At 34.1% G+C, this 21490-nt stretch overlaps 2 protein-coding genes across 2 annotated transcripts in view; both read left to right on the forward strand.

Annotated features, from left to right (window-relative positions):
* Positions 1-21490, forward strand: part of LOC140675408 (uncharacterized) — a 150105-nt gene that overhangs the window by 21299 nt on the left and 107316 nt on the right. The gene's annotated exons all lie outside the window — the stretch shown is intronic.
* The window catches only part of LOC140675407 (ras-related and estrogen-regulated growth inhibitor), a 38214-nt gene that overhangs the window by 14077 nt on the left and 2647 nt on the right, over positions 1-21490 (forward strand). Inside the window, exon 5 of the mRNA XM_072909864.1 lies at positions 14300-14481. Coding sequence (XP_072765965.1) covers positions 14300-14481 — 182 coding nt within the window. The remainder of the gene's footprint in view (positions 1-14299; positions 14482-21490) is intronic.

A 21490-nucleotide genomic window follows, 5' to 3' on the forward strand; every position in this document is an offset into this window, starting at 1 on the left:
TTAAAAAACATTATAAAATTATAATTAAAATTACAATTTATAAAACTATAAAATTGTAAATATAGTCTTGCCAAAAACTTTTATATCAAAAGGTTTTTTTTTTTTTTTTTTTTTTTTAGAATTTTAGTAGTAAAATATAATCTCACAGTATTAGAAATTATGAAGATTTTCATTTTTTCGTCACATTTTTACGGACAATAGCAGTTATTTTGACAGATTGATTCACTTTGCTAAATTATGTTTGTTGCGTGCGTTCTCGTGATGAAGATAATAAATAATGTATCGGTATTCTTTGCAAATCTGTAATCTTTCGTAAACCATTTTATTTTTGCGGTCTGCAAAAGATCCTGCGTGTGCTCTCGAGACGAATCCTCGCGACGCGTTCCAAAGCAGGATCTTTCAAAGGCTCGGTCTAAATATATCTTCTTTCAACGAAGGCCCCTGTAGGGTTTCGCAGCCCTTAGGCTCACGTCCATCATACGTTGGCGAAATGAACGACTCGCGAATGCTAAAGAGATATTCTATTGCAAATCGACTTTGAGTCCTTAACACATCTTTATGTAACCAGCAAAAATCAATTTAATCTAAATAAAAAATTAATTTTGTGATTTATAAATAGTATAAAATTTAATGATAATAAGCGAAAGCAAACAACAATTTAATAACAATTTCTTTCTACCAACTGTATAATATATATAAAATATTTTTAATATAAGATATATTGCATATTTTATTGAAATCTTTGTTGATATTTATGTGTCGCGTTATACACAATAAATATATAATATTTTATACTTTTTAATATATGCATACTATAAAAACTTTAAGGATATTCAATATATTTTTCCGACATATTTTGTCCGACAAAAATGATATTTAACTTGGAATCTTCTTCTTCGAACGATCGGTTTCAGATCTACTTGACTTGACCTTTCCTAACCCCATTCTTCTAGAATACGGTAACGAACGTTGAGCCGAGACGGAAATCCTGCGAGTTGACCCGTTAGTTGTATATTTGAATTGAATAACGATCGTCTTTAAATTCGAATCTAGGCGACTACGATCGCGACTGTACAAATACAGCACGTGGCTTCACCTGTCGCGGCTATAATGCTCGTTGAAATTCCAGCGAGGTCGCCTTATAGTATGTAGGATGAGGTATTGTTCTCTTTTTTTTGAGGAATCACCATTGCTAAACTCGAACAGAAATAGCGAAAACTGACACAATAATAAATTGCTCTTGTCTTTTGACCTTTGAACAATTTTTGATCCAAGTTCTACAAATTTAAATATCATGTACATCTATGTATTTTATTTCTTTTGATTTATCTAACAATAAGTCTTAAAACTTTAAAGCTAAATTTTCAAGTTTGAGATTTTCCAAATTTCAAAGTTCTTGCATGGCTAATCGAGCTTTTAATATCTTTATCTATTTTTTTCACGTTTGAAACTTTAAACATTTAAAATTTATTAAATTTAATTTTTCAAAGTTTTAAAGTTTTCTAAGTTTACCAGGTCCAAATTTTGAAAAATTTTAAATTATTCAGATCTTTAAGTTTTCAAGGATGCAAAAAGATAAAGTGTATTTTTAAAACAGCCTTGTTGTTGTAATTTGATAATAGTACGAAGGATACATTACACAGCGAGAAAATAAATTGAAATTTGTGTTCGCGGATCCCTCCGGCTCTGGTTTTAGCATTTAATTGTATCTTTCTTCTCGATAAGTGGTGAGAAAATTCATTCAGAAAAAGTATTTTCTGAATAAATTCAAGTATTGCAATTCTCTAATATCTTTTCAACGTAGCAGAAAGATTGCATACTTTTATTACATTAAAGTATATCGTACTAAAGAGCAGAATAATTTTATATCGAATAATTTTATCATATATTTGTTAATTTATATTATTTATATTTTACTATTATAAATGGTAAACGATAAACATATAAACAATATATGTGTGTATATAAAATTAATCTTTTTTTTTAATAACACGTAATTTACACTGTGGAATAATCATTTAATTTTTTGCTCAATTAAAATATTTTCAACTTAAGAACGGTCTCTTCTTCGGGATAGTCAGACGCATAACTTTTGCGGGATGCGAGTAATTTTAAGAGATATTTTAAAGCGGATTTTCAAAAGCCGCGCTTTTTCTCACGAACTGCTTACACGTACGTTATTACACCGACACCCGTTGGTTGTCCGGTAGCCCCGCAACGAGACTCGATCAGGCCCGGGTTGTTTTTAGCAAACTGGTTTTTCTACCCAGGGCTCACAATTACCGGCTTCCTTTTTTGCTCCCCAAATGTTTGCACCTGTCGCTTAAAGGCCGCGATCCGCAGGATGGCACACTAGATGCGAATCTTTGAATTCTACGATTCATTCTACACAGATTTTCATTGAATATTTCATTAAATCACCTTTATTTCTAAATTAAAAAAAATTTTTAAGTTATTAGATTTCTAAACTCTCGGATTTTTAGGTTTTTTGATTTGCGCCTTATATGTATATATTTATATTTAGACAATTAAAAACTTGTATTTTTGCATCAATAAACTTTTAAAATTTTATGATTTATATTTTTCGCGGACATTTAAAAAATGTTTAGGACTATTGATTTTTAGATTCCATTTTATCTTTCTAGATTTAATTTCTACATATTTGCAATAACTTATATAACTCTTAATATTTAAATTATCTCTCTGTTCGACACCGCGTTGTACTATTAACTGATACGATTCGCTAGCAAACAATGCTTATCCATTAAGAGACTCTTGTATGTAAACCGTGTAAGAATGCTTGCACCGTTAGCATACGGATAAAATAAGTAATCTATAACAGGAAGGAATATTTAGGGTGATTTATATAAAATTATATTTTAAACGTTCTTTAAAAAAAAATGTCTGACTGTATATTTTTGTATAAACTTGAATTTTTTAGAATTTTTTTATTGCTACAAATGAATATTTCGAATATCATAAATTTATCAAGAAAAAATTATGATGGGAATGTTGTTGGTGAGGAGGATTTATACAAAGATTGATATCGATGTAGATCAGTGTGGCAGTGGTCCAGGAAGTGGATATGACTTTCGTGTAGAAGAAGCGGATCGTTAAATAGACTGTCAACGGTCACTCTTATCTAATTCTTCTGTACCGATATATCACGTCCGATATGTGAGGCTCCATTGTGAACGAGACTTTTAGGTCGATCGCCTCTCGGTAAATCTCCACGAAACAGCTTGGCATACTCCAGGATTAATCAATCCTCGACAACACGCTGTTTATCATGAGTGCAACATTTACGAGCAATATATCGTTTTCATCTCGGCATTTTTGTTACCGCATATTGCCACGGTTATCAGTCACGTCTAACCTCAGTAAATCCGTAAGCTATTAACAATTAAATTTTTTTTTTATATACTGTGAAGAAATTATATTTTTATTTATTTGTGTGTGTGTGTGTGTGTGTGTGTGTGTGTGTGTGTGTTCTAAAAAATTCCTATTTAAATATTTATATCAATTTAAATATTTCAAGTTTAAAAATTCCATATTAAAATTTTTAAGTTATGAAATTATTACATGAAATTATTATTACATTTTTAAGCTTTTGGCTTTTCAAAATTTTGAAAATATTTGTTTCGTTCTTTTCAAAACTCTTCTATCCTCAAGTTTTTACGTTTACCCCAAATTTTACAATTGCTCAAGTTGAAACTCTTAAATTACCAAAAAACTAAATTCTCAAGTTTCTTGAGAAAACCTAGAGGACTTGGATACGGAACTATTTGAATTATCTGAAAGTCGTGCAACGGATATTAGAACAAACAGCCGATAATTCGTCGCTAAGCTAAGATCTCGGTTGCGTTACTAAAATGCATAACGTATTGAATGTTCGCGGTGTAATCTTTCCAATTATCTCAGCATTCCTCTCACTTTTACCAATATCTAATCGCGATATTACATTCACCGAATGTATTTAATCCTACAAAGAGAAGCGATGTAAATTCATAGGCATCTCCTATATTTTGACCATGGCACGATACACGGAATATTATCGAGATATCGCTACTTTATTCTTACAAGCATCTCGTTATCAAAAATTAAAACCATATTTCTATCTATCTTTCTTATTATCTTATTAAAATATATAAGATATATAAGTTAAAATACATGTTTAAAAATCATTTTACAAAATTCTTTAATATAATTTTTTTCATTGCAATATAAGAGAAAGTATTAAACGTATTTAGTTTTTTTTTTTTTTTTTTTTTTTTTTTTTTTTTTTATAAAAAAAATTTAAAAAGTTTTAAAACATAATATTTATACATAAAAATGATATTTCTTCTTTTTATAATAAAGCTCCCCATCTCGAGAACTAATATAATTAATCGACGATAATTAATCGCGTTGCATCGTGTTGAAGATGCCGCGGTTTGAAGGGCACGTTAAGCCCCGCATTCAAACGTGCTCTAATCTACGGAATTATCCGTTTCCGACGTTACTACGTAACATGCATCCTTGATATTCCGATACGCGCGAACCCAACGGGCCGCACGAATGCGCAACGATACCGGGTGCGATCTACCGGCACTTTAAAGTGCATGAACCCATTGAGCGCACGTGGTCAACGTCCGCCTTGCAATTTTTCAGCTAGAGACCTCGTATGCTCCCGTCTCTCGTGTAGCGGATACCGATCCTCCGGTCGCCGTTAAGATACGCCTGAAAATCGGCCGACCGTACAAATGTCCTTGCAGATAAGCGCCATGCAAGGCTGGCCATGTAATCTGCATTCACTAACAAGGAAGTATTCGGATCTGTATCCCAATTTTTATTTATTATGTACATGATTTATTATATATGCTTTTTACATCGATATCTCATCGATCAAATTTATTTTCGGGAATAATTAAGATATTATTTATCGATTATACATATTATATATAAATTAACATAGGTCAAACTTTGTCAAAACATATGAGATAAGATAAGCAAATTTCCATAATTAAAGATTAATGTTAAAGTAAAGTATATCTAATATATTTTATCATAAATATATGTTATATATGTGACGTGTTTATGTGATTTTTTATCATGACCGGTCTTCATTAATTGCATATTAAATTGCTATAAAATTTGAAATTTAGTCATAGTCGTAGTGTGCAAGTGAATTCCGTATTATTCGTCAATTTATGAGTAAAATCAGAAGCATTATATTGGAAAATTTACATTATTTTCTAAAACAACATACTTTTTTTTATAACGTGAATAATATCGTCATTATATTTTTAAAGATGAAATATGTTTTGGGGAAAAGTTGTCTAACCTTTTTTCTTTAATTACCAAATATCTCTTTTCCTGGCCCCTCGATACCGACGTCTATGAACACGACGCTTATGTTCACGCGAGAGTTTACGTGCTTGCAGCCGCTCGTGCCAGTTTAGCGTGCGTACCTTTGACCGTCTTACGCGTCATGTTAATGACGAATACCGTTCTAATGCGATGGGCAGTCCCGATCCATCTCATTAAACACGCAATAAGATCGAAAAAGGAAGAAACTGTAGCGAAAATGTTTCGGGCGCGCGGAACAAACGGCGAATACAAAAAGACACAGAAGGAAGAAATTAAATTAAATTAAAATAAAAGAAAAATTGTTTAAAAAAAAATTGATGATTTATAGATAGATTTCGCAAGTTATTTACTTGTAAAATTTATTTCATGTTTCTTTTCTGTTTTCTTTGTCTTAAGATCTTAATTATGCTAAACATACAATTGATTTAATGTGTGAATTATGGACAATCGGACAATCTATAATCGCATTTTCATTCGCAAAATAAATGGAATTCGCGAAGCATCCGGTTCAACAAAGAGCGTCATCGAAAGAATTCGGCGACGCTCATTCTAAGATCTGGTCGTTATTTCTCGTATGGTTTTTCTTAGAAAACACGACGTGTGGTTTTGCCGATAGCAATTAGCGATGTGCAAAATGGCGCTTTAGGCACGCGTCGCACGACAAGTCGAGAAGAAAACCGATGAGGTTCTTTTTGCAGTCTCTACAGCCAGTCCCGATATATGTATATGTGTGTGTGTGTGTGTGTGTGTGTGTGTGTGTGTGTGTGTATATATGTATGTCTGACGAACCGGCACGTGGATCGTGATGTCAATTACTAACGAAGACAGTCGCCGGGCGGACTGTCACAGGCACATTGGCCACAGTGACAGTGGCACGCGCCTTAATTCGCGTTCACAAGACTCGCGAGAAGCGGCTATAAATCCTTCCCCGGATGCCTCCAACGTTTCTTGCTATCATTCCTTGCTGTCGTGTCTCCGCGAATCTGAACTTAATTAATCTCAGACGTCATCTATCGAGCGTTAGTTTACACGAGATAAACTCTGAATTAGAACCGTATAATTTATTTTTTACTATTCAAATTAGAATATATTTCATTGAAAAAATATGATAAGACGTCTCGCGATTTTTTTCTTCGTTTAAGCTACAGACAAGTTAATATCGATCGTATTTTAATTGCTATCGATTTCATGTAAGCGTACATGCTTTTCGGCATGACGCCGCGTTAAGCGTCGGCGATAATTTTATTTACTGGATTCTCGTTACCTTCTATGGTATCTGGTAGGCCTCCACTGACACGGCCGTCAAGATAAATGGCGTGAATGCACTCTTAAGTCCTATTTACATCCGAGAAAGGACGATTCATGATACGCGATGAAATGATTTATTTTAATTTTAATTCTCAAGATTAAATTTCGATCTTAACGCGTAGCATACGCGTACATTAATATCCTTAAATGTATAACTCTGAAGGTTCGAAAAAAAATTTTAATCATCTTTCAATAATCTGGAATTTTAAAACTCCAACAATATATGTATAATATATAAATATATATTTTATCCATTAAATTGTAAGAACTCAGAGATATCGATTTAATAATTAAAATTATTCGAGTTTCTCTTCGGATCGCAAATGTTTTAAAGACATTTAAAGACTGTCGGACATATATATCGTAGGTTCTTTAATCACATCAAGCTTCAGAGTTGCAATAATAATCGCACTTTGCTGCATAACTGGCATGCCGAGTTGATCGTTCCTGGCTCGAGTCGGGTTTCGTAGAATTTCCGCTTGGCTTCCGAGAGGGACTCTCTTGGAGTTGCAATATCGATCACGAGAATCGCGGTAGGTGTTCTCTCTCCACGCGGGTATAATAATAACCCGGCTTAACAAGGGCACGGGAGTTCAGGTAGGCGCTCTCCAACGGAATCAGCCACGTAGGTAGGAAGTCGAGCAACAAATGGGTAGATGGCTGCTGACTGGCTTTCAACTCGGTTGGCTTTCGACCTCGTCGACCGCCACGATTAATACTTCCATCGTGCATTGTTCCTCGTCACGTAAATCTCCGACCGGCGAGATAAGGCTCTACCGAAACCATTTATAAAACCGATTTATATCATTACTAACGCGCGCGGTTCCACAAATATTCTCGCGTCAGCTGATCGTCTTACTATATTTTCTCGTCTCGTAGTCTTTTCTTTCGGTAATACTGGCGAATCAGAGATACAACTACAATTGTAGTTATTAAGATTTATCGAGGCAATAAATATACATACCATATTGCATAATTGATTCTCAACAATTAATCGCTTTATAATAAATAATTAAATATACCTGTATGTACTTTAGAAACAATTCAACCTGACAATCGTGTCAACATGTCAGTCATGTCGCTATCGTTTTACTTCTTTATTATGTACATATAATGTATTGTATATGAAATGATATTTTTAAAACGCACTTTATATTTTTCTCCTTATTCTTTTCCATCTCTCCCGATCAATTAATTCCATTTCGATGTCTCGCTAGAGAAAGGAAAGTTGATTAACCATGCACGACCGTGCCCGCCAACTGACGTTAGTCATTGCAACCGGTCGTACGTTGAATTTTTATAATCTACATACGATTATTCAGTCTATAATTTCGATATATGGGTCAATGCCTCGGACCGCAATAAAGTATCAATCGTACTTCATCTCGTACCGATCGCGCGGACGTTCTACTTTTGGTAGATTAATTTTTTTTCTCCGCCTCCCCTTCTCCCTCCTTCTGTCTCCTTCTCACTCACTTATCTCGTTTTGTTTTATTGTCATTTTCGCGTGTCTCATTTCTTACAATCTACATATGGTTTACGGGTCAATGTTGCGCGGAACCGCAATAAAGTATCAATCATATACCGCCTCGTCTCTCGGAGAGACCAATCCGCTCCGCTCCGGGATGCTGAGCGCCGCGTGGTGCCCAGGTGTGTTCCGCCTCGCGAATATGAAGAGTGCCAGCAGCCTGGTGACACACTTCCCCAATTCTCGCATTGTTCTTCATCCGCGTGCACGTACGAAATAAATCTCCGAGTGAGAGGGTGGGAGCGGAGGGAGGGAAAAAGGAAGAAAGAAGGCGAATCCGCTGTGGCTGGTCCCTCTGGGTGGTGGCCTCGTGACCGGCTCGTAATTGCGATTGCTTTTCGTGGGAGGGCCGGTAGATAATTGATAATTAAGCGCGTGCCCTTCTTGCCCCCGGGAATGAAGCACGAGGTTAGGAGGAGGAGGAGGAGAAGGATCGAAGAGACCGCGAATGTAACGACGCTGTGTTTGGGATCTGTATGGTACCTGGTACCGGATGCTGGTCGGCAATGTTTGATCGGCATTTTTGTCTCAATCCTACACTTTGAATCTCTCTTATCTGTATTTTATTATACTTTTTATTCATATTGAAATCATATATTTTAGATATTTACTTTTGAAAATAATCATAAATGTTTTATCAATATCGAGTAGATGATTTTAATCTTTCTTGATTTGACTGATATTATTTTAGAGAATTTATATGAATTTATATGAAGATTATTTTTAAAATTGTCTGGCTGTGTGTGATTGTAAAATGTTTTTATTTAATTAATTTTATTATAAATTCGATCCTTAATTGAAATTCTCATTGAATTAAAAAATATCAAGCCTAATTAAAGCGAATTAAAAATATCGAACTCTCTTCTCTGGAATGTGTATACACGTCTTAATTTAATTATTTTTATCTTTCTTCGCCTCAATTAATTTGCGTCATTCTCGTGATTGTTGGAAATTTCTAAAAATGATTCTACAAGCCCGTTACACTCGCGGTATGTCGACGAACGACACTCGGTTTCGTTCTCGATGACGAAGTTTCGGATCGACATTGAAATTCCATTGTCGGCTTATCTTAATTTCTCCACGGTACACATGTGCAAACAAGAACCGCATAAATGTCAATATATATATCCCGAGTATCTTTCGAAGTGGCTAGCATTGGCGTACAGCTTTCCTTGTTTCTTCGAAAATAACAGTTACCATTATCGGAAAACAAAAGGAAGGATGAGGTGCGCGATACTTAAAGTAGTAATATTTATGTACGATGGGCGAAACGTTTGTGAGATAAATAAAAGTCGAATTGACGTCGAACGACAGAAAAGTTAATGACGTTATTATTTTGTACTCGTATTAAGAAGAATGCAACTAAATGCCGTAATTAAATACATGTTTCCAGCTTGTCCGCATTTATTTTACAATCGCATATTCGTCAATCTTTCCCACGTATGTATGTACGTACATCCCCGATTACAGCGCGCAATTTCAGAATGTTAGAGCAATAATTCAGTTTATTACAATATCATTACTTTTCACTCTTCTCCACTCGGGGTGGTCGTCGCTCGTTTCATCGGCCATAAATTACTGTTAGTTCTCTCTCCTTCTACCTCTAGCTTTCTAGGGGCGAACCCGGTAGGAACTCTATCGTTGTAAAACTACGAGTAATAACACTGTAACTCATTGTCAATGGCCAGGTAATAACGCGGGATCCCGCGGCGTCGGATTAGTTGGTGTCGCTTTCGTGGAAACATGCATTGTCGCGCGAAGAAAAGATCCTACACCTTGAGACACGTTCATTGTCTCTTGATTCATACCGTTGGAACGATTAGTAGGAAGTAGTTGTAGGAAAAGCGAAAACATTACTCGGAAATATATATGCGACTCTTTGAGAAAAATATGTGTGAAAAATACACGTTGAAATAAATATAAAATTAAACAAAAATTCATCCTATTTTAGTGAGTGCTACTAGACGTGCGTTAATTTAAAATTTTTATTCTGCATAAAACCAAATTCCGAGAGTAAAATCCTTTTTTTTTTTTTTTTTTTTTTATTTTTACAAAAATATTACAAATAAGATATAATTTTGAATCCAACTCCTTGCCTGTCAATAATGAATTCTTCCATATCAAAGATTTTTACTGGACAGGTGATAATAAAATTTTAAGAATGTTACTTTACTTCGTGTTGCACAACCAAGGGTCAAACGAGGCAGGGTATTCTTCGCAAATATTTTTTCCACGAACCATAAGCGTGAATCATGATGCTGGAATTCAAGGTTTCAGATACCTGGGGATCCACTGATCTCGGTATACCGTTTACGCTGAATATGCGCTCTTCTAATCGGGGGGCATTATTAGCCGATAATATTGGCGCTATTCGTAAAGAATAACCTTTGGGATTGTTATCTGCGCCACGAACACGAAGGAGACATAACTTTGTCGTTGAAGCGGCTTCGCTGCTTATCCAGCGAGATCGCGTGGGTGTTAAAGCGCGCGGTTCTCGCCCACTTGAATCGATTCGGAATGAACAGGACGATCGTTTCTATCGGGTGTCCTGTTAACTGTCGCGTTATTTAAAAGACCGCCGGTCGAAATATACAGTTTACGACTGTATGTATTTTTATCTACCTAATACCACTCACCTTAATAACTCTCCAAATTTTTGCAAAATGTGTTATAAAATCCAAAACTTTAATTTTGATTTTATTAATACACAGTTAATTTAATTAATATTTAATTTTGCGTATCTTTCATCTAACTTATTGTTAAATGAGAGTTACGTTTATAAATGGATTTTAATTTATTTTAATTTATTTAATAATTTTTATTGTAAATTGTGTTGTTTATATAAATTAAGATAAGAAAATTCATGTGAGTCTTTAATTCAATTTATATTGAATTTCATCATAAATATGTAAATTTAATTCTAATGTTATTTCGTAGGTAAAAGATATTTTAAATATTTATCAATCAAAATTAAATTGGATATAAAAGTCTATTTATAAGCAAAATTAAACGTAAATTGAATTGTTACATATAGGGGCTTATTTATCTTATGTATGTATACTTAATCACGACGAAACGTGATGAATTATCGTTAATGAATAATCGCGGTGCATTTTTATGATGTAAAGTGTATTAAAGAGTTATTTAAGCAAAAAAAAAAAGTTCTGCATTATTTCATAACTGGATGGGATCACGTCGGCGGCGTTGTGCAACCCTGCTGCATTCATATGACACGCGTGAATGCAATTTTGGCACCGCGTTCAATTGCTTCGAATACAATCGGTCAATAAATATTTATGAGCGAGGAGGTTCGAGTCATGTCTCACACGATGCGACAGATGCACGCCTGCCAATGTTTTACGTTTACGTCAATGACGTCTACGCGATCGAGGTTACGCGACAGATTTGGTCCTCGTTTAAAATTCTCATATAAGAAGAGAGATTTTAAAAAAATGCATGATAAATTTTGATTCGCGCGCATTTTCTTAGAAAAGTCTAGGTAATGATATTAAAGCAAATACGAGCCTTTTTTAAAGATGTTAAAGCATTTATATGACAAATTCATTTAACGGAATATATAATTTTATTCTTTAAATTTTAAATTGACTTTAAATTTAATTGACGATATATCGTGATATATAGGTATCGTAACTACTCAATAATGTATCATGATTCTTTTCGCTACTCGAAGTATCCGATTCTGTAATTTGTATATTATTATACGTTTAATCTGAAAATGAATCTTTTATTTCGAATATATCATAGCAATACTTCTCGCGATTTCCATTTAATATTATTAACTATTAATTTTATTATTTTATCACGGGCGATACATATTTCTCTAATAATAATCTTTAAATATACCTTAGATGCTTTTTCGCACTTTGAATTTTGTCGCGGATTGAGATGTGATGTAATATATTAATCATTTTCAGATTGAGATAATACGAATCGCAGGATCGAATGATGAAGCGAAAAATTGTAATACACTCATTTATTAATCAAATTAATTTGAAACTCGAGAACGAAAGGTGTTGTAAGTAAAACTATAGTTTTACAAAACAATCAGATAGATCGTATATCGAAAGCTACTGACAATGAGGTAGAAAAACTTTATTGATATAAACGACATATGTATGTCGAATACGTACTTGTTAACTCTCGCGCGAGCGTTGGCTGAACAATAATAATTTTTTCGGCTCTCTGCTTTCTGCGCGACGCGGCGGTCCATTCCCCCACTTGCCTTCCCCCACTATGTCCTACGCCGTGTCTTCCTACGTCACGCATACCAAGGATACAAACAAGGACGCGTCACTATTTTTTCAAAGGATATTCGACATACCTACGTATATTATTTTATAGGCATAAGGAATTTGTTATCTTACATCGTCACACAGTGTTCGGCGCTCGACCTTTACAGACGTAGCGCGCTGTTGCTCTTGTCATATGTACGGCGACATTCGAAGGACAATAGGTATGCGTATAATCTTTATAATTAGCAATTGTTAATATAATTGATTAACTCTTATGATAAACTACACGTAAGAATATCGCAATTATGACTACTTGATTCAAGGAACATATAAGCATGATGCATGTATATAGATTTTATATACATGTACACTTGTATAACATATTTTAGATAATTTAATTACGTATCAAGAGACACCGGTAGTGTCTTAGCTAAGTCCACGCGTTAGTCCATACGTAGTATAATACGTATTTTAAAAATTAAAAAATGTATTTATGGCAATTAATACTTTTATATCAATATATATAAAATATTTCAATGCGCTTAAGGTTTATATTAATTATTTAGATTATTTATTTAAAAATTACACTTTTATTTATCATATTTCATAAACGTTTTAATACGTATAATTGTTTTTTAAGTAGTTTTTCAAATTTTACTTTGGATAGAGATAAATAATTATACATATAAATTTGAACAAAATAATTTTATAATATATATCAATTGTTGCTTTTTAGCTGATTAATTAATTATGCAAAATTAGTAAATAAGTAATATTAAATATCTAAATATCTAAAATGTAGCAGTTTTAATTTAATTATTTGTCTTACTTTGAATAATTATATATATATATATATATATATATATAACTTTAGCATAATAGATATTAATAATAATAATAATATTGGGACGTTTTGTAATTTTACAACTACATTGTAAAATTAAAGTTTGATAACTTTAAACCTTCGAAAAGTCTCACACAGAAAATTTAAAAGATTTTCGGAAATGTATAATTTTAACATTTAAATGAGATTCATAAATTTCAGACTGCATAAATCACGATTCAAACTCGTTAAATATAAAAATTTTCATATGCGTAAACGCGTAATTTTTGATACGATGCAATCAACTTCAATGTTCCCTTTTTACGGCGGGAGATATCAACAATTTTTAAAACGTTACAATATTGCGTTGCTGCAAGGTGCGTATTCGCCGTTGTCGGAATTCCTGTGGCGTTTATTTACGAGCACGTTACACGCAATGTTAATTCGACAGATTTAATCGTAAATAACGCCCGTAAACACGATCCCTTACCACCTCAGGGTATATGTTTATCTCGGTCTATAAAATTCAGTCTCTCGCCGGATGTGCGACAGTTTAAGTGATGGCTGAGATTTACGGACGCAAGTTGAAGAATCAACGCGCAGCGAATTTTCGGCGCGCTTTCGTCTTCAGCACACTTTATCTCATAGTCATTAAAATTTTATTCGCATATATAAATAGATGTAGCCTGAGATAAATGCTCTCCTTGCCTCTCTCTCTCTCTCTCTCTCTCTCTCTTTCCGAAAACTGTAGATATTTTGAGATACGAAAGTTGTAAAGTTCTACGAATGTATTAAACTTGTAAGGTCTTTAATTTAATAATACATCTCTCCTATATAAACTTTCGATCTTGCTTTAGAGCGCGAAAGGATTTCGAATCTAAGATCGATTTCTATTTAACGATACCATCTACATAGAATGTCCCGCATGTAAATGTACCATAAGATATCTACAGATTCGAATGGAGATATGTCAAATTAAATCCGATTCTCGATTCTTGACTGTCATAATAATCGGTCGTCCTGTTGCGATTGTTTCAGGAGAATGGTTGCCTGTACTCGCACATACGATGGGGCGAGGCCTTCGTCGTTGTCTACAGTGTGACATGTAAGCGGAGCTTTCAGGAAGCTCGCGGACTTCTCAAGCAACTCGCTGATCTACGCCTACCATCCTACTTCACTGCCCTCCTCCTCGGCAACAAGAGAGATCTGGACCATGCTCGGTAAGCATAAATCACATTGTTACAAATATGATTAACGGTTTCGTAAGAGGCGGGCGTGTGCCTTCGTGTAACGTCCGATGATAATCTTCAAGTACTGATATACGATCAAATAAACTGCGCATCATGCGTTCACTCCGGGCATGAAAGACGGTAATTATTGATAAATCAATGCGGCAGTAATTCTTCATCACTTCATCAGCGCGAAAAATATTTTTTTAATTGTGGTCTCTTGCGCCTCGTTAATCGCATTACAGTCGATGATTATTTTTAATATATTGCAAATAATTAATTATTTCTTATACAAGTTTTAATTTATTGATATAAGTTAAATATAGACCGTATAGGATTCGATTATATAAATACATTTCACTTTGTTGTTGAATAATAGATTACATGACCGTGATACAATGTATATACTACCGAATAAATTTCCCGTGACAATAAAATTAAAAAAAAAAAGATGAAGAAGAGACTTTTATTCGTAAATAATGTCCGTGCTTATACGTGGCCCATTTTTAACCGCGGCCTCGCAAGCCTGGCACACTTGTCGGATTGGCGTCTTAAGGGGTCTTCACACGACGGATACCCTTCTGTCACTATTTGAAATATCTCATCGATTAATGATAATTTTTCTTCTTAAATTCAATGCATCAAGAAAATATAATAATTTCCTCAATTTTAATATTGAAGTTGATGAAAAAAAATATCGAATATCATAGAAACTTGATTTGATTAAAGAAATCTGTCGTAGAAATACAAATTTTTCATCTCCCAGATTTTATTTAGCACTAAACATACATTTGATAAATACGGTGCCTTAGAAATTTATTTTCCAAATAGAGATTTATCTATTTATTTGCCGCGAAGCTCGTTCGATATCCCGATACAGATCGTGTATGAGAGTCGCTTAAATGGCGCAAGAATTACAATATCATTTCGCATCGCGCGATCTCCGATCGCCGACTTCATGTATCGCCCTCGGCGGATCGTCGATTATTCGATCGTTCTGGTTTTTTTTTCTTTTTTTTTTTTTTTTTTTTTTTTTTTCCACCGTCGCGCTTACGATCGCATACGCGCGATTTGCCATATGTACCTATACATATATGTGTCCGGCCTATTAATCCTCGCACTCCTCGCAGTTCACTTTCCATCTGGCGAGTAACAGGACCTTCGCCAGTGTTCGTTCCTTTCCTAGACGAGGTGAGATTTCGCGTGCGCCACGCGATTCGCGGTTTCCAAACGATGCCTCTCTGCGGTGTTCATTCGGGGTTTTATTAAGTTGTTCCAATTTTGTTGCCCCCTTTGCAGTCGAGAGTAATTTGAATTTATTTTAATCTTCCATAAGATCTGATTTATTATAATATTATTATTATTATTATTCATCTCTTTTTTTTTTTTTTTTCTCTCGCATATTTTATTCATATCTTTGCGAATTGTTGAAATTATCTAAACTCATTCGGAGAGAACTTTGGTGAATTTTGATCACTTTAACATTTTTTTATATCGTCCTCTTATTTGAGATCGGATTTTTTGCGATGCGCACATATTTTTTTTTGTTAGCGCAGCACTTGTTTTCGCAAAAACCAGTTCAATGAACTGAACATTGGATCGGTGAAGACGATGACGGAGTAAGTTAATCGGCCGACTGGTACGTCAACTCTGGCGAGCGAAACTCATCCAAGTCGGTCAGGTGACTTGGACAGGTAAACAGATCTGGCGAGGCAAAATATCATGCGAACGGTTTCTAGATGAACGTCGAACGATTCGACCACTACCGGGTGTGTTGCGAATCGGTGGCATCTGCGGTCTATGCTATAGCTGTCACGTGTCGTGTTTCATATATCGGCGTCGAGAATCCGGCGGTTTGACATATAAATATGTAGATATAGATAAGTGGGTGTTACACGCATACTAATAGATATTTGCCGATTAAAGAGAACCGCGTAGGACGCGAGTATATCAAGTTGTTATGTAAGCTTCCTCTCGATTTTACTTATCGTGTTTCTTACATATGTAAATTTCGCAAGATATTGAATTAAAAATGAATCAACGGTTTAAATACAAGAATGAAAAGAATGTAAGAAATTTAAGAAATTCGTAATTTATACATTTCTACTGTAAAATTTATAAGGGAGAAAGTCACAAGGAAGCTATTAATTTTATTGATAACTTTATATAATTTAACGAAATAGTCTTGTAATTGATGATAAAATACGAGATGCGAGAACGGTCTTGATAAAGCAATTTATCATTTCTCGCGCGCGTTTGGCAGGACATAATTTTCCATTCTATGTGTATAAAACGAAACTTATCGATGAAACTTATTGACGAGGAAAATGTAGCTGTCTGAAAGACGCGCGGGCAACAAACAGGTGTGGCTTACATGCAGTTTCTTAGGTATCAATACATCTTGTCGCATTTTATGCAACAAATCGCTCAAAGTGCATCATTGCGTTGCGTGATTCCGGCGGGAGAAAGCTAGGAAATACTAGTACGCGCACGTTTTTATTTGTAACTTGAATAAAGATTGGCGGCGGCAGCTCATTAACCTTGTCGGATTGGCACGGCTTTTCGTGTGTCGAGGATAATAAATATATGTATACATTAATAGGACAACCCAATGCGTGTCTAATAGATAAATTTCGAATTTTCCTAGATGTATCTCGTCAATTTGTCACATCGATAATTTCAGAGTAGATCGTTTTTTTTTTTTAAACAAAATATAAATTTTTATATCTCATGTTTGATTTTATTTAAATCTTACATTCAACTATATAATTTTAAATAACATTATGATCTAATTTTATCGAACGAAAAAAATCTCTATTTTTCTATTAGTAAAATATATATATTATTAAAAAAATAAACTAGCTTCAGATTATAATTTTACGTTAATATGAAAATACTTGAGAGATTAATAATTCTCTAATCTATTTTTTTCTTTTTTATTTTGAATATATTTATAATTGATAAAAATAATCTACATTTTGGTTTATCATCTTTTACTGATAACTTATTTTCATCGCTCATTACATCGCGAAAATGACGCGTTCATCGTTTTAATCGCGGAAGAAATACGTAAATGAACAGAGATTCACTCGTTATTCTTTTCTCTCATCGAACGAAGAGGAATTTTCCGCGCGATTCTCGCAGGAATGCGGATTGTCGTTAACGAAGATACGCTCCTTTTCTCGCCTTACGAGCTACCTTCTCGTCCTTACGCCTCCTTTATGGGAGCTTTGCATACCAGAAGAAATCTCATCGATGATCTAGTAACGACGACAACATTACAATTACACGCGATACTACTGAACAGGATGTTTCGACGAAGGTGTCGGGAGTATATCCATGAAGGAATTCAAAGACGCTCTATCTCTTATACATTGATACTTGATCTTCTCTTGATCTAGCCAAAAAATTAATTTAAGGTAAAGAAATAAAATGTATAATTATATATATCGGTGATAAATATATAGTAATTAGAACTTGGCTTTATTTTTTCCACAGTTCCAAAATATTGATATTTCTAGTTTAGTATAAAATTTTAGTAAAGGTTCTGGTAAAGTTAAAGAAAGCTCTACATATTTATTACTACAAAGTTTGGAATATCTCAAATTACAAAATAGATTGATTTTTAAAATTTAGTAATCTAAGAATTACATCTTCTCTCTTTTTTTCTTAAATGTCAAATATCGCAAAAAAAAAAATGGGCAGATTGTATCGAGATAGAGATACAATAGAATTTGACAGATATACTCTCGACATTTTAGCCTTTTAACTTCGAGTCAACCTTTAGACAACGAGGATTACGAGGCAAGGGTCGAGCAAGTTTTACGGAGCGCATACGAGCGTGATCAAAGTATATAAAATGTCGTGGAATCGTTGAGAATTTCGCAGAGAGCTAACAAAGGGAAAAGATGGCGAGATGTCTCGATAGCCACGAGCGAATAACAAAAATGTCACACAAATAAAATGTCACAAATCCGCCGATGTTGCAAGCGATTGGTCGTCGATCGGCGACAGCCACGGCAACATTGCTGGCGGGAAAAGAGCGATTCGATTTACGTAACTGGCATTTTGATGGCATGCAAGAGATACACGCTCTTCGTAACTGTCACGATTATCGCTGAGAAATTTAATTAAACCGGAATTATTCGAGATATATCTCTCTCTCTGTCTCTCTCTTTCTCTCTTTATCGCTTTATAAGATGAGTCATAATTTACAAACGCCTTTACTTACGTGTCGCATGTAGGGAAAATGATCAGCTTTAAATTAATCCTACCGGGTGTGACATCGTTCTATATATGAGACTTTCAAAACTTGATAAAAACAGATTTAGTTGTCATAAAGAAAGAGACTCTTTCTTTCTCTCTCTCTCTCTCTCTCTCTCTCTCTCTCTCTCTCTCTCTCTCTTCTCTTCTCTTATGATTTATCAAAAATAATGATTAAAATGATAAAAATATAACTAAAAAATTACAAAGTTTTTTCTAAAAAAATTCTAAAATTAAAAAAAATTTTTAATACCAAAATTTTAAAGCTTTAATGTTAACCAGTGTTAAATTTAGGATTTAGAGCATATGAATTGCTTAAAAAAAATATTAACAACTTAAAAAAAAATAGTAGCAACTTTAAATAAGTGGTAAAAAAAACTTGTGAGAATTTTTAAATGACGATTTGAAAAACGCACGAAAAACGAATTCGGAAGATTGATTCACGTGACGAGAGAACATCGTACTTCTATCCGGTAGCCACGCTCGTCGTCTTAATGGAGTTCATAAAGATTAGAGCGAAGTCCGCTGCAGGGCTGGTGAAACCGCTTTCTGAGAACGAGTTTTCGCCGCTTTAGATACATCCTGAGAGCCGCCGTTCAGTCGCAAATATTGCGCATCGATAACGCAAATCTCGAAATATCATTACCGACAATCTCTCGCAGCGAGGCTGCGATAGACAGGTTTAGGAAGAGATACTTCCGTTTTAAAATGCTTTTTCTTTTTAAGTTTCTCAGGACTTTTAATCTTTATGATATTTTGAAATCCTCGAAATTTTTATATTTTAAACTTTTCTTTTTTTTTTTTTCCAAAATTTATATTATTAAAATCTCGATTTTTTAAACCTTTTAATTTATGACTATATTTGAAACTATATATAAACTATATATAACTTTCTTCTAAAAATTTTATCGTTTTTTTCTTTAGTACGTATCTGTTATTCTTACGATCTATAATTCACAATTAAGTATTGACGTGGAACACATGACAGATATCTCTCTCGAATTAAGGAAGAACGCAGGAATGATGGAAACTAAATGCCTGCCGCTCGTAAAGCAACGCCGGATTGTCACTCGTATAAAATAAAAAAAAAAAAAAACAGATTAACAGCCGTGGTTGGACCATCGAGCTTGCGATCGCGTCTAATCGAGCGCCCTCCCACGTGTCCTTTATGTCTCGCGGCGACGCCCTTCTTCGTGAGGATCATGTGTTCCTGCGAATTTAATTGTCTCCATAAATATCATAGTTCCTCTGCCCCACGCAGAGGCGCGTTCCTTACGCTGGAAATACACAAGAATCCCTTCCTTCTCTTCCTTCGTATTCAGAGATTCACGAAAGTTTCGTACGCACTTTTTGTGCCCATTAAAATGCACCCTGCGGTCGGCATATTAATCCTTAATTATTCGAAGATAAATTTGATTCTGAAACATCCATAAAATCTCAAAGTTACAAAATTTTCATATATTGCTAAAATTTATAAGTTTAATTTTTAAACTATTCTCAATTTTCAACAATGAAAATATATATATATATATATATATATCACATGTATGGTATATAAATTTATAAATATGATATAGCGCGCAATTATAAATGTACAAAAATATGTACTAGACTTTTAGCAAGGCATTTATTAACCCTAATATCATAAATATCCTGCGATGTCAGGCGATCTCATCCTGGCGAAATTCCAATGGCTTTGCTTCCTCTCATAAACGTCCGGTCTTTATGTCGCCGTTCAATCACCTCTCTCCAAGCAATGTCTGGTGTTTGCCAAACTCGTAGCATCCGTCGTCAATTCAGTACGTTTCTGCCACTTTGCAAAGATTTAATTCGAGCCTTGGACGATTCCATTGACTTGCAAAAGCGCAATGTCCGCCGTGATATAAATCTGCGAACGCCCGCAGCATCCGGTCCGCGTTTCCGCCGCTTCCGATCGATGTTTCAACACATGATTCGAGTGTTCCGCGACATAAACCACTCCCGTGAATCATGCGAGATGGCTATCCTCATACAACTGACAAGTGTGTTGCGAATATCTAGTCTGTTACAAAGGAGAAAATATATACGATATGTCATAAATGTCAAAACTTTACTATTTCAAAGTTACAAGATTACAAGATGAAAATTCAAAGATAAAGTATTCATAATTTTTAAAATAATGTATATGGCTTTAAATATATATAATTTTAAGTCTGCAAAATCTATTTTAAAATCTTGATAATCATTATTAATATAATAAAAGATATACCTGTTATACGCGTAAAAAGTCAAGTCTATTATCTGACAAAAGAAAAGTTTAAAGAAACTGTGATTGTAAGATTTAGAAAGAACTTTTTCATTATTCTAAGTAAATACAATGCCATTAAATGTTAGACATCAAAGTATTAACCCTTTTATTCCGTACTGATGGATCGATTTTTGTCTGTGATTTTTCTGACAACGTCAATTTCTCGAAAACAAATAATCATAAAATAATATATTTAAGTAAATTATTTTTCAAATTTATTATTTTAGTCTTTATTTAGAATGTTCAAAGAAGGTATATACATTTTTTCAGATTTTTTAAAACACTTTTACATATTAATAAACTTAACGAAAATACGTTGACCCACCTGTACAGTTAGAAGGTGGCAAAAATAACAATACGGAGTAAGGGTTAATATTCTAAATATTTTAAACTTATAATGTTGATATTTCGGCTTCTTCTTAAATTAGACATTGTAAATATGATATAATT

This window comes from Anoplolepis gracilipes, chromosome 17 (assembly GCF_047496725.1).
Source record: "Anoplolepis gracilipes chromosome 17, ASM4749672v1, whole genome shotgun sequence".
Classification (NCBI taxonomy): Eukaryota; Metazoa; Arthropoda; class Insecta; order Hymenoptera; family Formicidae; genus Anoplolepis; species Anoplolepis gracilipes.